A 15,957-nucleotide genomic window follows, 5' to 3' on the forward strand; every position below is an offset into this window, starting at 1 on the left:
CTTCTCACTCCAGGTGATGAACGCTGCAGGCAGCCCAGGACGCAAACTCCTGGCTCGGCTAGCTGAACGTTCCTGCTCGCTGGACTTCCTGCTTCACTGCCTGAGGAAGATGGACCACCAGGAAGCTGTGCAGTACCTCACCGCCGCAGGTAAGGTAGAAGTGACATATAGCAAATGCCTGGAAGTGTTTTTAGGAAACAGCAAAGTTATCCAGCTGAGATAAACTTGGGTTTGTGTCCTAGCTGGCCTTTACCTTATGCTTGACTTCACACCTGTCACATTACTATGATTTATTAGAGATATCTGCTTACCTGAAGATGCGTGTATTGGTATTTGTCAGTAGAAATTTGGCGGTAGTACCAAATGTTTTCTTATAATCTCACAATAAACACAGGGTGCATATGAAAGCATCACAGATCACATATTGTGCACACACCCAGGTTCATATTCATACTTTGGGGTCTACTAGTAAATGTTTGCCTGCTTTAATGTTCAAAAAATACATTATCACTCGAGTGTGGAAGCACATTTACTGAAGCACTGCTGCATTATTTTGGAATAGACCTCAGTCAGCACGCACATGCTGACTTGCCATTGAAGTATAATGACAGTGACGACTCAGTTTATTTTAGTTACCAAATCAATGAGTGTGCATACACAATAGCAAGGCCGGACCCCTGGAACATACGCTGTGAGAAGCTATTAAAATGTAGGCCAAAATGATAAAGACTTAAAGTTCTTTCATTTTGAAACTCTCTCCTTGATGTTTCTACTGTGGACAGCAGGAAGAAACAGCCTTGACTCTGTCAAACATAAACAAGCAGAGGGTGCAAGTTTTCTTTCGACATAATTTTTGTCTATAGATGTAGCAATGTTCACAAGTTAGTGCCTGTTAAAGAAATTAAAAGCATTAATTATGTTGTGTGCCTGTGTGTGTGTGTGTGTGTGTGTGTGTGTGTGTGTGTGTGTGTGTGTGTGTGTGTGTGTGTGTGTGTGTGTGTGTGTGTGTGTGTGTGTGGGTGGGTGGGTGGGTGGTAGTGGCAGAGCTGATCCGGATCACAGTGCAGCCACAGTCCCAGCAGGCCACAGTGGGGGACACGGTGGTACTGACCTGCAGAGCCTCTGGTCCTCCTGGACTGAGCTACCAGTGGTTCAGAGGCAAAGAGGAGGTCAGTCCAACATCTTAGGAATATGTGATTATTAAGGCGAAAAAAGTGTTACCTTTTCATGTTAATGTTAATGTTGTGATGGTCATGCGACCTACAATTAGCTCCCTAGATAGTTATTATCAAATGTCAGTTATAAATTGTTTATTGGTTGATTATTTCTTTAAGGTTTTGAATGAGACAGGCAGTACGCCAGAGCTGGTTCTGTGTCCTTTAGCACCAGTCCACCAGGGTCACTACATCTGCAGGGTCAGCCATGGAGAAAACTGCGTCTTCTCCCAGTGGGCTCACATTCGCTTTGTCCGCTCTGCAGGTACCGAATGCCCTTCTCTTCCCTTCGCTTGTTTTCTTTCATGTCATAGCATGTGATGCAGTGTCTGAGTAAATCTTGTCATTTCAGGCAGCGGCAGCAGTCTGTTCGCAGGCTCAGTGAGTGGGCTGCTTATCACCCATCAGCCTCAGTCCCACGCAGTGTCTGAGGGCGACACCTTGTTCCTGGAGTGCTACGCAGAGGCCAACCCTCCTGCCCAGTATGAGTGGTACCACAACACAGTGCCCATGAGACAACACAAGACACATTCACTCAAGGTAAGTGTATTCAGTGCATACCTGCTGTTTTCAACAGGTCACTTAGAGTAAGGTTTTGAACCAATGCAACAAGTATAAAACTACCATGCTGTCATCATAAACAAACATTGAAGTTTGCCAAAACCAGGTCTGTTTTACATTTAAAAGGGGATTTGTTTAGCTTGAGCTCCTCTGAGACTGGCCCTATCTGTCACTTGATTGTAATCTGTATTTTTAAAATTCTGTTACATTTTTTTGTACCAAACTCATGTATGTGTCATCTTAGACATATTAAATAATAATGATTTAAAAAAAAAAACACTTTTGAAATGTGGATGAGATGAAGGTTAGGGTAGTGTTTGTACTGTACGTTGTCATATGAAAGGAGATATGTAAGGCCTCACCAATGAAGGTGTCAAGACTTTCAATCATAACACGGCTAACTGCTAATTCTACAACCATTTGCTCTCCATGTCAATATGCAGTGTGTAGTTGAGTATTCTTGTGTTCCCTGTAGATCCCATGTGTGACCACAGCACACAGAGGACAGTACAGATGCAAGGTGTTCAATTTGTACCACAAGGCGTGGACTGACACAGCGACGGTCACTATTGGTGAGACCCAGGCACATTCCTCGTTTCTATACGTGGAATGTAAAATTATAGATGAGAAAGATCAAAATAGGTCTTTACGAGTTAAAATACTCAAGATAATTCAGTGAATATTATGACTTTCCTGTTTTATTTCCAATATTATGACCAGCAGTAATCCTTACATTGCCCATTTGCTGTATAGGCTCAGTATAACACTTGAGCTCAAGTGCTGTACTGTGCAGTGACTAACTTCCTGCTTTGTGCTTTTATACAGGCCCCAGTTCCATCACTGATGCCTCCTGGGTAGAAGTTGATCGTGGTCCAGGTATTCTTTGTGATCTGATAGAATATTCAGGAGGGAATAGAGGAACTAGAGTAGAACTTTAGTTCCTTTGTCACTTTCTGCATCATTACATCTCACCTTATTTCCTGTTTTTGTATGTATATCAGTGAGAACACGTCATGTAAAGTAAAGCCTAATTTTGTGTGCGAGTGAAAGCTAAATCCGCTGCTGCTGTTGGGAGGTTGTGTGTGTTGAAATCTCCAAACTGTGCACTAAAAGAAAGCAATGTGTATAATATGTGTAGTTGCCAAGCATTGGAGAAATGAAAATTAGGTATTAAACAGTCTGCACACAGGATTATTAATTTTGTTTTCATCTTTTTGTATTGCTGTTGACAGATTCACAGGAAGTTCACAGGTCAACCTGCGGACCAGGAAGACATCCGCTACAACAGATGGTCAATCCCCCCTCATCAGCCAAGCACTTCTACGGTGAGTTTTCCCCAAACAAATACTGTAGACACAATACAGTTCAGCAGATCATAATAAACACTCTAATGTTCAGTCAGTGGTTCTTTCATGGCGCCTTATCTTCCCTCCACAGCAACAGACAAAGTCGCTCTCCTGATTGGCAACATGAACTACCTCCATCACACTCAGCTCTCTGCTCCCATCGCCGACGTCCACGAGCTGACCAACCTCCTCAGACAAATGGACTTCAAGGTGGTTTCCCTGCTCGACCTCAACTGGCAGGAGATGCACAGCGCCGTCACAGAGTTCCTGTTGCTGCTCGATAAGGGAGTCTATGGTTGGTCTATGGGCAATATGTTCAAAACTTGCTTCATACCACGGACTGCTCTACGACATTAAAATGGAATTGACACTGTTTATATACAAGAAGCTTTTTTTTGTTTGTTTTTTAACAAAATAAGATATTAGGGCTGACCAAGCACCTGTGGCCACTTCAGTGTTTGACAGTTTTTATGTGCTTTTGATACCATGTTAGTGGAACACTTTTTTGCCCTTCCTTCCACAGGCTTGCTGTATTTTGCTGGCCATGGTTATGAGAATTACGGCAACAGTTTCATGGTTCCCATCGATGCGCCAGCCTCCTACACATCAGAGCACTGTTTGTGTGTGCAGAATATCCTGACCAGGATGCAGGAGAAAGAGACTGGACTTAATGTGTTCCTGCTGGACATGTGTCGCAAAAGGTGCAAATGCTTTTAGTTGCACCAGCGTTTTTATGTCACCTCCAGGTTGGATCATCTGCTGTACATATTCGTGCTTCTAATGATTTCTGTTTTTAGAAACCCAAATGATGATGTCATCGTACAACCAGGACTGCTGAAAGTGACAGCAAACATAGTGTTTGGATATGCCACGTAAGTTTCAGATTCTCCCACGCTTCACTTTCAAGCTGTGCTGCCTTAATTCATCTGCTTTTCATCCACTCTCGGAGATGACAGAATATGCGTCTGAAGTAATCTGCCTCAGGTGTCACTCACATGTAGCTTGTTGTGTTTAGATGCGTAGACGCGGAGGCATATGAAGTGAAGAGAGAGGATGTGTCAAATGGCATCTTCATAAGCTTCCTCAAACGGCGAGTTTGTGAAGATGAGAAGGTCACAGTCATGCTAGACAGAGTGGCCGAAGGTATGCAGAGGACACGTGATGTATGAGATCTCTGATTTATGCTTACAATAGACTTTCACCAAAGGGACATGCAATGAGCTGCAAGCTAAGCTGCATGGAAGGCATGTTTTCACCGGACGTTTTCATGTTTGAGATGTTCCTGTGTAACCGAAGTAGCTCCTGTATGTGAACTTTCCTTCAGCCCTTTATGTTGCATGCACGCTTGCTTGCTTGTATTCAGATTATTGCACGTGCGTCTGATCTCCTCTGCATCTGCTGCAGTATCTGTTAATGATCTGCTTAAATCTTATTCGACTGCCAAACACTGTTGTGTTTTTCTTTGTTTGAAATGTTTCACTCTTGAAGTTGCAGGGCTCTGGTGTTGTGCATGTTGGCTCATTGATTCGGCTTACTGACACACCTGGAACGGAACATCATTACTGCTATTAGTTTCACTTGTTCTTTTCCTGCTGTGATGTCTGCTTTGGTAAATGTCTGTAATGGTACTGGTTGCTTCTATGTCTGTCTTTTTTCTGACTGCTCTGGAGACACTTTTCTTTAACTGGAGAAATGCTTCAAACCATTCTGAAAATGTTTTCAGTCTGAATGTACTCCTGATGTCACTGTGTGTGAACATGTTGAGACTCTTCCTGCCTCTCAGCCATGTTACAGCAATAACAGGCGATGGAACACACCTCTGTGGGTCCTAGCCAGACCTCTGATTAATGCATGCTGTATGTTTAAATCTATTTAACAGACATGGGTCGTTGTGAGATCACACGAGGTCGGCAGGCTCTGGAGCTGCGCAGTAATCTGTGCGAACGACGTTCCCTCACCGATCAGATACAAACCTCTGACTGTTCTGCGTCCCACTCGGTCCGGAACCTGCAGTGGGCCGTTGCTCATGGTATTCTTTTCACAAACATTAGCTTAAATAGTTCAATACTGCAAGTCTTGTGTTGCATATATGTGGACTACTTTGTTCAACTTTGAAATCAAAACGTTTTTGCCTTAATGTGGACTTAATTCAAATGTCTTTCTTCACAGTTCTACCAACGAGCCTTTGCCTGCAGTTTGACTGTGGAGTGAAGGTTCAGCTTGGCTTTGCTGCAGAGTTCTCCAACATCATGGTCATCTACACTCGGATACTTGAGAAGCCCGCAGAAATCGCTTCCTGCTGTGCTCAGCTCACTGACTTCCCAGAGGTTTGTTTGATGATTTTATGTATGAAGATTTGAAACATTTATTCTGGCCCGTGATGACTCACTGTGCTTGTGATCTGAAATCCTTTAGTGTTTCACAATGTGCTATATTTTAAGTGGTAATTAATTAATTGTAGTGGATATTTCTACACTGTATTCTATGTTCCTTTGGCAGGATGTTAATATTGATCTGAAGAAGAGTAACCAGGAGACTCTGCTGGAAGCCGGTGGTTTATTATTGATCGAAGAAAATCTTCCTTCACCAGACGTCCCCAGTCTCTACACGCGCATCCAAGGCCTGCAGAGACTCAGGGTCAGACACTTGTCATTGTTTTCATAATCAGCTGTCTTATTTCTATCCAAGGAGAAACCCGGTGAATGTTAATGTGCCCTCTGGAGACAAATTACTGGCATTTTAAGTATTTTAGTCAAGATTTATTTTGAAAAAGATGTAATTAGGTCTGCAGTAAAGAGAGGTCATAACTCAGAGCTGAGAAACCTCATAATGTTTTTCTCCAAAGCTAAAAAGCACATTTTGCTCTTCACTGTCTTTATAGAGGGAGCTCACCTTCACCGCCTGCCTTCATTACACCTATTCCAACATGGATGAAGAAGTACAGGAACAGCAAACAGTGACAGTTGGTAAACCACTGGTCTCCAAACTCAACCTGCATGAACCACGACCGTCTCACACCTGCTCTGCCTCCACATCCTTCAGCCTGGACTCTTCCCTTGCTGAGGCCTTTGCCTCTGTTGGTTCAGCCTCAAGTGCATGGTCATATTATGCACAAACTGGCAGAGAAACGTCCATCACCGACTCTCTCACTTCATCCAGAAGTCCCAATATACCAGAGGAGACTGTCAGTCCAGAGTTATTCGACCCCCCTCGGCATCTTGTTGCCAGCAAAAGCTTGCCCCACACTCAAGTAAATGACACAAACTACAAATTTACTGACATGTACAATTTTCATTCATTATAAGCATTATGAAGCCTGTGATATGACCATTACACATTGATGAAATACACAAGAAATAAACAAGAAAGTGGGGACTGTAATTTGCTGTTTCAGTAAACCTGAAGCAGGACTCAGTTCATTGTATGTGGTTTGTCTACCTATTCTCTTTGTCTATCTTTAACTATGTATTAAGTTTTTGTAATGTTTTAGAAACTTTTTAATGAGAATATGAGTCATTATAATGCATGGAAAAGCTTATCAGTGCAGATGGAGTTCAACATGTGTGAACCGTGTGAGAAAATAAACAGCCTCTTAAGATGAACGGTACAACTGTTGTATGCCCTCAGGTTTTTATAGATTTTTGGAAACACGTCCATATTTCTTGTTTAGCTTGTGTTAACACTGAACATGCATTTTCAATATATTTGATTAATGTTTACAAATGAGCGCAACTTCTTCACTCATCGCTGCACTGCAACTGTACTGCGCATGCGCATGACGTCAGCCGGGCTCGACGCGGCCTCCATTTTGCACTATTGCTGCTAGCCAGCTGCATACATTCGTGGTCTAGCTTTGGTAAATAAAGTGCACAAAAGGATTGTTTCAGGCTGAAGGGATACTTTCACAGACAAAACGATGGCTAACCCATCAGCAGACGTGGAGCTCCCAGAGGGCGCGGAGGTCCGTAAATTGTCAGAGCTGAGAGTTATCGATCTGAAGGCCGAGCTGAAGAAACGAAACCTGGACACCACAGGCGTGAAGAGCGTGCTGTCGGAGCGTCTGAAAAAGGTATTTTTAACTGCGCACTTGTTAAGCAACTAGGCGTTTAATTGGGTTAATGCCCGAACTAGCAACAGGAGCCTGCATTTTGTGCTTTGTGAGTGCACTCAACAATGCCAACAGGCTAAAATGTTAATGCTATCTTAGCTTACGAGGCCCATTGACCTGAACGGCATGCTAGCGTTAGCCTGATGGACGTTTGCGTCAAACAGCTAACGTTAGCGTTAAGCGCTGTCATCTTCGTATCTTTTCACACAGTTGACGTTAATTCTGTATTAACTTCCGTATGTACAGTCTAGTAAAGCGTTTGTGTTTTTTCTCAAATCTTCCCAAAACAGGCAATCGAGGAAGAGGGTGGGAATCCTGATGAGATTATTGTCGCTCCGGAGTCAGCCCCAAAGAAAGCTACACCAAAACGGACTGCAAGAGGTAAAGTTTGACTGACCTTACGGACACACGCTCTGCACCGGTCGTTTCTGGAAACACTCATGCACTTCATGCATGTGTAACCTGAATATGCATGTGTAACCTGAATATGGACAAAAGGTCTATGTCGATGTGCCAGCTGAAGTGATGAAAATCACCTCTATGACAGTCACAGAATTTCTTTTGGGTTGCATAAAGATTGTCCACCTAATGTAAAATCCAGCACGCCACAATTTTCTTTGACACCTGTGAGACACTCAAATGATGAGATTTTCTAACCTGCTGCAAATTGTCTCCAGATACAAGGCAAGAGAACGATGAACCGGAGGACAACGCTATCGGGGAGGATTCCCACGACGGCCCTGTGAGTCTGCTGAATTTCTTTTCTCACATTCAAGTACTGCTGGAGCATGATGCTTTTTGTGGAGGAAGCCCTCCTGAACGACTGCGAAGTTGATAGTCTCTGGATGTTGCTCTTGAATTTTAGCTAAATTTGTCCGTTTATTTGTCAGGAGGAGATTCAGGATGAGCATGAGAGCATGCAAGAGATGGACATCCTCGACATGAACATTCTGGATGAGACGGAGAATGACAATGGAATACCAGCCGAGGATTATGAAGACGCAGCAGAGAATTTTCACTCCGATGAAGACGCATTGCTGAATGAAGAGCATGACGACAGGGCTTCAGAAGATGAAGGAAGAGATCCAGCGGTGAGAGACTACACTGTGAACTTGTCTACTAATTGTGAGCTTGTGTTTCTAATAGGCACTTCTGACTGCATTTGTGTGTATTTTAACAGATGGATGAGTCTGAGACGTTAGAGAGGGATGAATATATGACATGCTCGTCGATCGATGTGGTATGTTCGCTCACAGATGTTTTTCATTTTCATATTTTCCACAAACAGTCACATTCACTGAGATGTCATTCTTTTCTTTTAGACTCAGGATCCAAACGCAGATGACGTGAAAGAAGAAACAGGTACTGTAGCAAATGGTCTATAAAAAGGTGGAGGCATCTTTTTACAGTGTTGAGCTTGGAATGCAAACACTTGTTTAGCTTCAACCAGGAAGAGAGACTGGAAGCCCAAAGGGAATTGCTGGCTTTGTGTTGAAATTTGGTTGAGCATAATTCATAATTTCCATGGTAAATATTGACTGAGCAGCAAGTTACATTCTTGCATTAGTCAACCAGCAGTGGTTAACAAGTTGATGCACACTGACAGCAATTAAATGTCAAGGTGAGGGAGGTGTGAGCTGTTGCTGGTGATTGCAGTGTTTTTAGGTCGCCACGTGAAGATCAAGACAAAGAAGATTCATCAAGACTCCTCAACTGTTTCGAATTTTTAAGGACACTGACTCCGATATCAGCTGGACATGAAATTGCTGGACTTGAACTGAAGTTCTGTTATATCACGAACGGACACTTGCAAAGTCAAAGGCTGAAAGAAGATGGGACTGCAGCGAGAAGCTGCTGCTGCACCGCTGATCTTGTGGCTCTCTTCAACAACGAACTCTTTGTCTGCCTTGGATCAGGTGAACAGATTTAGGTGGTTCAGCTTGAGAAATGAGCCAAAGTGTTAGTCGCATTAGTTGTTTGGTTGCCCTCCAGCCTTTGGGTTCTTTTCCAGTCTCTCGTTAGGGTCTGCTTCATCGTTTTGATTCATAGTTCTAAGATCACAGGCCAGTGGTCATGACGTTCCTAATCCAGGCCTTGCCAGTTCCTCGTTAACCATTGCTGTGTTTCAGAAGTGATTAAACTCTGTGCCATTCTATTCCTGTTAAATCCGTAGAAAATGACAAAGTAGCCGGGTCTTGTTTATCAGAGCCACTTATTGAAGATCAACACCAGAGCCACGAGACGAACCCTGAAGAAGAGCAAGCTGCCACCGCCGGAGGGGAAGAAAATGTGTCCGACACGGGTGCCGAGCCCAACCAGGCCGCCTCTGGAGATGTGGACCGCGACAGGGATGTTGTGGAGACTGACACCAAAGAGGTTGGGGACACACAGAATGTCCCAGAAGAGACTCTGGACGCTGAAAACAAAAGCTCGCAGGATGTTAGTGTAAGCGAACAGGGCGCTGTGGGGGAAACTGTTGATTCAGAAATGGGGTCTAAGAAGGGTGAGGATGATGAGAAGACAGAAGAGAACGCTGCTGCGGATTCCGCCTCCACAGCGAAAGAGTCCTCCTCTGTAGAGGGCGATGATCAGAACAAGAGGTTTGTTGCTTTCTGTCTACTAGAAACCAAAATGGCTATCTCTGTTGCATTGGCTCCTTTGTGCTAGCAAAATTTGGATGCTCTTTTGGAGGTAAAAACGTTCTGTGCATTTGTCCGTTTTCATTTGTCATGCCTTACACTCACGTATCCACTTTATGACCCATTAACAAGTAATGTTATGGGATTGGCATTGGGTATAGTCCCATTTATTCACTGTTTAATCACTGCACAATGGTACATGATGGGCTGATCACTGTCGGTTATGTATTCTTCCATAAAACACATAAATGTGTACATCTGTATGAGGAGAGGATCCAGGTGTCCTCATTGCTGTGTATTTATGGCTTGTTTTCTTTGTCTCTAGCTCTGAGGAAAAAGAGGGCAAGACCGAGTCAAAAGATGAAAAGGGTGAGTGAATAAAGATTTTCCCCTCTTCCGATCCTTCACATTCAGTGGATACATGCTCATTGATTTATCGTGTATTTGTGCGCAGCTGCCGGAAGCGGCGCTGCAGCAGGCAATAGCAGGAATCTGTGGGTCAGTGGCCTCTCTTCTACAACCAGAGCGACTGATCTGAAGACTCTCTTCAGCAAATATGGCAAGGTTAGTCTGAGCAAACCAGGCCTAGAATCTGCACATCTTTTCTTTTGGATGTAAAAGTGAGGATCGTAGATAATCTCTACCTCTCTGTCTTGCTTCCCCTTCTTTATCTGTCCATTTCCTGCAGGTTGTTGGTGCTAAAGTTGTAACCAACGCCAAGAGCCCCGGCGCCCGCTGCTATGGTTTTGTCACCATGTCTTCCTCAGAAGAAGCCACCAAGTGCATCAGCCACCTTCACAGGACCGAGCTGCATGGCAGGATGATCTCTGTGGAGCGGGTGAGTGCCAGAGGTTCTCCGGTGATCAGGGTCCCTCTCGGATCGAGATCTAATGGATCTGAGTGAATGTTAGCGTTTGAATTTTATGGTTTTGCTAACCTGATGGACACAATTCTAATTCAACTTGACATGCAAACCTAAATATAGACCCACGAGTCTATTCATAATCTTTATGAAAGTTCATGTGCTTCCTTAAAGCAGAACAGACACAGAGACATTAAGATAAGACCCAATGAAGCACCAAGCAAAGCCTTTACAGAACATACCGGTGCTGGTAAATTTCATGCTTCGAGTCTAATGTGAAGCCTGTACTAACAAGGAGAGAAGATAATATTTTGTTAAAGATTAGAATGTCTTTTGGGCCAGAAATAACTTCTTTTTAGTTAAGTGTTCATGTGTAATTTCATTGTACGGTACGATCAATCTGGAATTTAATCCTTTGAGTCAGCTTTTGTGAATAAATAAATTCCTGTTTAATTACTGCAGGCTAAAAACGAGCCTGTGGGGAAGAAGCCAGCAGACAAGAATGACGCCAAGAAGTCTGGTGGTGACAGGAGACACTCATCCGACTCAAAGTAAGACCACTTACAAGCTGTCGCATGTTTGAGTAAAGCCTCTTACTAAGAACTCCTCCGGCTTTGTGTTTTGGTCCATTGTGCTTTTAAATATCCTGGGTGCATACATTTTTAGTATGACATGCTCCACTGGTAAACTATAACCACAGCAGCTGGAGCCCTGACCTGTGTTGCTCAAGAGCGGATAAGCTATCAGCTAAATTGGAGAAAAGTAAAGCAGTTGTTGAACTGCTGTTAAAATGCTGGTGGACATGGTTCTGATAAAGCTCACATTGTTGTTTTTTCCTTTAGATCTGATGGAAAGGATGAGAAGTCTGAGGGAGAAGGAAAAGATGGCAAAGGTGAGACATGTGGGATGATTTCCGCTTTGTACATATCAAGTAAACGCTGATAAAATGTCACTTCTCTAAACATGTTCTTGCTTTCTTGACTGTATCATTTGTGTTTGTTTGATAGGGCGAAACGAGAGGACTGTAGTTATGGACAAGTCCAAAGGAGAGCCTGTCATCAGCGTCAAAACCAAAAGCAAGGAACGAGTAAGCAGACATTCGCCCTGTAACAACAACTTGTGCAATTAGCACTACCTGCTGTCTTTCCTATTATTCTGTAATTTTCCCTCCAGATACACTTCCCTCACTTTTCTTTTACTTTTTCGTTCCTTTCTTTAGAGCACAAAGAGTCGGGACCGCAAGTCACCCAGTAAGGAGAAGAAAGACATCCTGTCGTTTGACCAGATCAAAGAGCAGAGAGAGCGGGAGAGGCAGAGACAAAGAGAGAGGGAGATCAGAGAGGTGGAGAGGCGCAGATACACGTAAGGATCACAGGAGGAGGCGTCCACAAACAGCAGTCTGAACGCCTTAACAAGGCTGTGTATGAATACAGATCTGTTATTGATCGATGTTATTAAGCTGTGTTTACTCACTTGTCTTTAAGAACAGAGCGTTGAGTGCTGAGAGATTGATCTGTGCCATCTTCTTGCAGTGACCGGGATCGCGATCGTGACAACCGTCCGGACCGTGAGCGCGAGCGAATCCGTCTGTTCCGGGAGAGAGAGGAGAGGAAACACTTGATCCGGAAGAGACACTGGCTGGAGGTACTGTCACATGACTTATTTATAACAAGGAGTTTCTCTCTCTCTCACTGCATTACTGTCACTGTCCCTGCATGATATTATGTTGCAAATCTGTATCAATTTGCTATCAGTCAGCCTTACTTCAGTCAAGAGTTCATAACCTTACTGAAAACCATGAATGGCGTGATTCCCAGGCTGAGAAGCAGCGCCTCGATGCAGACCGTATGGAGCGTCAGTTCTTGGAGCGGGAAAGGCTACGTATTGAGTATGAGAGGCGGCGTGAGCAGGAACGGATCCTCAGGGAGCGTGAGGAGCTGCGGCGGCAGCAGGAGCAGTTGCGATTTGAACAGGAGCGACGCCCCGTTAAGAGGCCTTATGACATGGATGGCAGGTACAGAATGACTGATAAAATGTGCTGATGCTGACCAGAACAGACAGTACGACTAGCAATAAGAGCGAGAGCTTCAGTTTTTTCAGGGCAGCTCGGTGGACGAGCTTCGTTCCTGATGTTGTTGTCTGTTCCTTCATTAGGAAGGAAGACTGGCCCGATAAACGCATGGCCATGGATGACCGTTACGGCCGTTCAGACTTTTCTCGACAGGAACGTTATCAGGACTTTGACCACAGGGACCGGGGCCGTTACCAAGACGACATGATGATGGACAGGCGTGACAACAATCGTGGCATCGGTGCAGACAGAGATGGTCAGGTAAGAGGCCACAACAGCTGATGTGTTTTAATCTCCGCTGCTACAGCTGCTATCATATTACAGCTGTTCAGAATCCTGTGTTTCACTGCAGTCGAGATGTATCACATGCACTTTTTAACAGGCACTTCACCTTTAACAAGTCCTTTAAGTTAAAATATACCTTTTATGGTATGGCAAGGGTGAAACATCCATGTGTTTTACTGCACCTTGGTGTGAGAGAGTTTAACTGTCCTCGTGTCTCTGCTCGCAGCACTTCTCAGACAGGCAGGACAGACACGGCAGAGACGGCCGAGAGTCTTGGAGCGGAGGCTATGACAAGCGAATCAACCCCAGGTGTGCACCAACCTGAGCTTAAGTTCGAGCCATATGAAAACCTAAACAGAGTCCAGTGCTGACATTTTCACTGAAGGAGGGAAAGCATGTAAAAAAAAAATAATAATAATAATTTTTTAATTGTCTTTTTAGGGAAGGAAATCGAGACTGGGACTCCAACCGGAAGATGGATGGAGACAGAACTTGGCAAAGTAGGCATTCCCGTCCTTTAATGTGTGCTTGCATTCCCACTTCAGCTTTTTTTTTAATAAAGAGCTTCAACAACTGTGGTCTTGGTCTGCGTGTCTGATATTTATCCTTTGTTCCAGGTAGAGACGGTGCCATCCCGGGCCAGAGCCACATGGCACGTGGAGGAATGGCAGGGTGAGTATCAGAGTGAATGTGAGACAGAATAAAAGTTGTTGTTGAGCAACCAGAACAGTTATTGATGTGTGTTTGTGTGCATTTCATCAGCAGCCGTGGAGGCTACATGAACACAGGAACGTCTCAGTCCCTCTCTGGAGCCCTCAACAGACAGAACCAGCTGATGCAGGGCAGCGGGCTGCAGGGCGGAGCCTTTGGTCGACGCTACTGACGTCTGTCTGAGGACAATAGTGGGACCGTTTCAGGACGTCATATCATGAAGGATGTGACCACCTTGGTTTTGTACATGTTTTTAGATCAGGAATTCTTTTTTGACACAATTCCAATCCACTTTTGATGTAGATCTTTATTTTTCTGTTCGCTTCCTAATTATTATTATTATTTTCCCACCGAGTGTGTGTGATGGTGGTGATCCGCTGCCTCCTACCATGTTTCTATAACACAACTGTCTGCTTGCAAGAACACGTTGGCCTGTGGTGGAGAGTCACATTAGAGCTCTGTGTTGTAAATTCACATGTTTTATGGCCACCTGGGCGGATGGACCTAACCTCACCAGTCTTCTCTCTGTATCCCAGTTTGTGTCTGAAGCCTTTTCTAAGTTTTCCATTCTCATCAAACGAGCCTTCATTGCAGTTAACTTGCTCCCGAGGCTCCTATTTGACATTATTCTTTTTATGAGACAGGTGGTTGGTGAAGTGATGCTGCTGATGAAACGGTTTTTAAACTACGTGTCGGACACCATACTATACATGTTTTTTTAAATATTTCAGTCTGTGCTTTAGTTTTTTTTATATAGTATTTGATTTGTGTGATTGTTGGATAATGCTAAAAGAAGCCCCAGAAGTGTGTATGTGTTCATGATTAAAATCTAAAATTTAATGTAAATGTAATGTTTCAACACACGTTTCATGTAAATCAGATTTGTTTGTGTTCCTTTTGCATGAATGTCATATTTTGTCTTCCTGTCCTTCTGCTGACGGGGTTGTTTAGTCGCCATGCTCAGTTCAGTGGCAGTGTAAAATTCACAGGGTGAAATTGCCTCCAATAAAATATTTTTCATCTTTTTGCAGTGTTGATATGGAAACACACTCCCTGTCTCCATTTAAATGGCTGATTACAATTTTTTTGCATCACATTGAGGACGTAAAAACGAGTATACAACCTGGCATGACGCACTGAAGCAGCTATTCCTTGAGAGCGTCCTGTTGTAATACAGTTTACTTCTATAAATGCAGCATATAAATTATACGCTGAATATTCTGGGGACGTGCACAGAGTCTAGCTCTTTTGACTCAGGATTGGTGGTTAAGTGAGTCATTATGCTTGTCAGCTCAAACAGTTTGTACTGTGGAAACTTGTTCAGGTATTCAAAAACTCTGAACAAGCCAGTCAAAACCAGCAGCTTTGAAATGCAACCAACACGTTGAGCAGGCTGCTTTGATTCTGACGCCTTTTCCTGTGACTCACACGGGGGGTGCTTGCACTCTGACTGCCGTTCTGGTGCCCTGAAACATTCCCAAATAGCAGAGGGAGTGTTACTCAATTTGAAGTCCAGTGAGGATGGATATATTTCACATTGCTTTTAGACCTCCAGTGAAGAAATGAGGTGAGAAGCTAAAGGATTCATCAGCAAACCCAGTGGGTGGCCAAGGAGAGCTGACTGGAGTAAAAGTGACCCCGGTCAGAGTCAGTGTTGCGTACATCATTCTCACTGCAGAACAGCACATTGTCCAGGTTGAATTTTGACCTCTGTACTTCACACATATGTCATGAGTACACTGACTGTCAGTATTGTCTTAGATGTCATTTCTAGATATAGCTCCTTCTTCACTCAGACTTCCTTCACACTCATCTATTACCGGCCACAAGTTCCTTTTCTACTAATGAAGTTCCTTTCTTTCAACAGATACTTTCCTCCTTGAACACATTGCAGCTCATGTGTCATGAAGTGCAAATGAATGATGACTCACCGTATGCATATTACTGTGGAAGTACTCAGCATCACGCTTGGATGGTAGTGTGAGCTTCATATTAAATGCAAGTTTTACTAAACTGAACTTTCTACAGGCAAAAAAACTGAAAAATGAGTCAAGTCAAACTTTGAGGTTTGTTTGGTTTTAATGAGATGAAAACTTATTTACTTGCTGTTCAACTTGATTTCTGTGCTAAGGTGAGCAATGCTATAATTTATATATACAA

At 43.7% G+C, this 15,957-nt stretch overlaps 2 protein-coding genes across 5 annotated transcripts in view; both read left to right on the forward strand.

Moving 5' to 3' along the window:
- The window catches only part of malt2 (MALT paracaspase 2), a 7,664-nt gene extending 937 nt beyond the window's left edge, over positions 1-6,727 (forward strand). The window contains exons 3-17 of the mRNA XM_070961133.1: positions 1-149; positions 1,039-1,169; positions 1,335-1,479; positions 1,567-1,754; positions 2,251-2,347; positions 2,601-2,651; positions 3,008-3,100; positions 3,213-3,416; positions 3,645-3,822; positions 3,919-3,993; positions 4,137-4,264; positions 5,001-5,150; positions 5,291-5,448; positions 5,621-5,758; positions 6,003-6,727. The exon at positions 1-149 is cut by the window's left edge and continues 18 nt beyond it. Of these exons, the coding sequence (XP_070817234.1) occupies positions 1-149; positions 1,039-1,169; positions 1,335-1,479; positions 1,567-1,754; positions 2,251-2,347; positions 2,601-2,651; positions 3,008-3,100; positions 3,213-3,416; positions 3,645-3,822; positions 3,919-3,993; positions 4,137-4,264; positions 5,001-5,150; positions 5,291-5,448; positions 5,621-5,758; positions 6,003-6,425 (2,308 nt within the window). The 3' untranslated portion in view covers positions 6,426-6,727. The remainder of the gene's footprint in view (positions 150-1,038; positions 1,170-1,334; positions 1,480-1,566; positions 1,755-2,250; positions 2,348-2,600; positions 2,652-3,007; positions 3,101-3,212; positions 3,417-3,644; positions 3,823-3,918; positions 3,994-4,136; positions 4,265-5,000; positions 5,151-5,290; positions 5,449-5,620; positions 5,759-6,002) is intronic.
- A 163-nt stretch (positions 6,728-6,890) lies between these two features.
- Positions 6,891-14,823, forward strand: safb (scaffold attachment factor B). Of its 4 annotated transcripts, none has more exons than XM_070960401.1 (21): positions 6,891-7,190; positions 7,520-7,610; positions 7,907-7,971; positions 8,120-8,320; positions 8,410-8,469; positions 8,552-8,591; positions 9,403-9,829; positions 10,194-10,237; positions 10,323-10,432; positions 10,557-10,706; positions 11,193-11,281; positions 11,573-11,622; positions 11,738-11,817; positions 11,950-12,092; positions 12,263-12,374; positions 12,548-12,744; positions 12,885-13,062; positions 13,313-13,395; positions 13,528-13,586; positions 13,704-13,758; positions 13,849-14,823. In XM_070960401.1, the coding sequence occupies exons 1-21, from the start codon at positions 7,038-7,040 to the stop codon at positions 13,967-13,969; spliced, it is 2,508 nt and encodes an 835-aa protein (XP_070816502.1). In that variant the 5' UTR covers positions 6,891-7,037; the 3' UTR covers positions 13,970-14,823. The 4 variants fall into 4 exon arrangements, with proteins under 4 accessions (XP_070816502.1, XP_070816504.1, XP_070816505.1 ...); XM_070960403.1 differs by having other exon boundaries at positions 13,852-14,823; XM_070960404.1 differs by having other exon boundaries at positions 9,436-9,829.
- The last annotated feature ends 1,134 nt before the right edge of the window (positions 14,824-15,957 follow it).

The sequence above is a fragment of the Chaetodon trifascialis genome, chromosome 4, assembly GCF_039877785.1.
Source record: "Chaetodon trifascialis isolate fChaTrf1 chromosome 4, fChaTrf1.hap1, whole genome shotgun sequence".
NCBI classification, from domain to species: Eukaryota; Metazoa; Chordata; class Actinopteri; order Chaetodontiformes; family Chaetodontidae; genus Chaetodon; species Chaetodon trifascialis.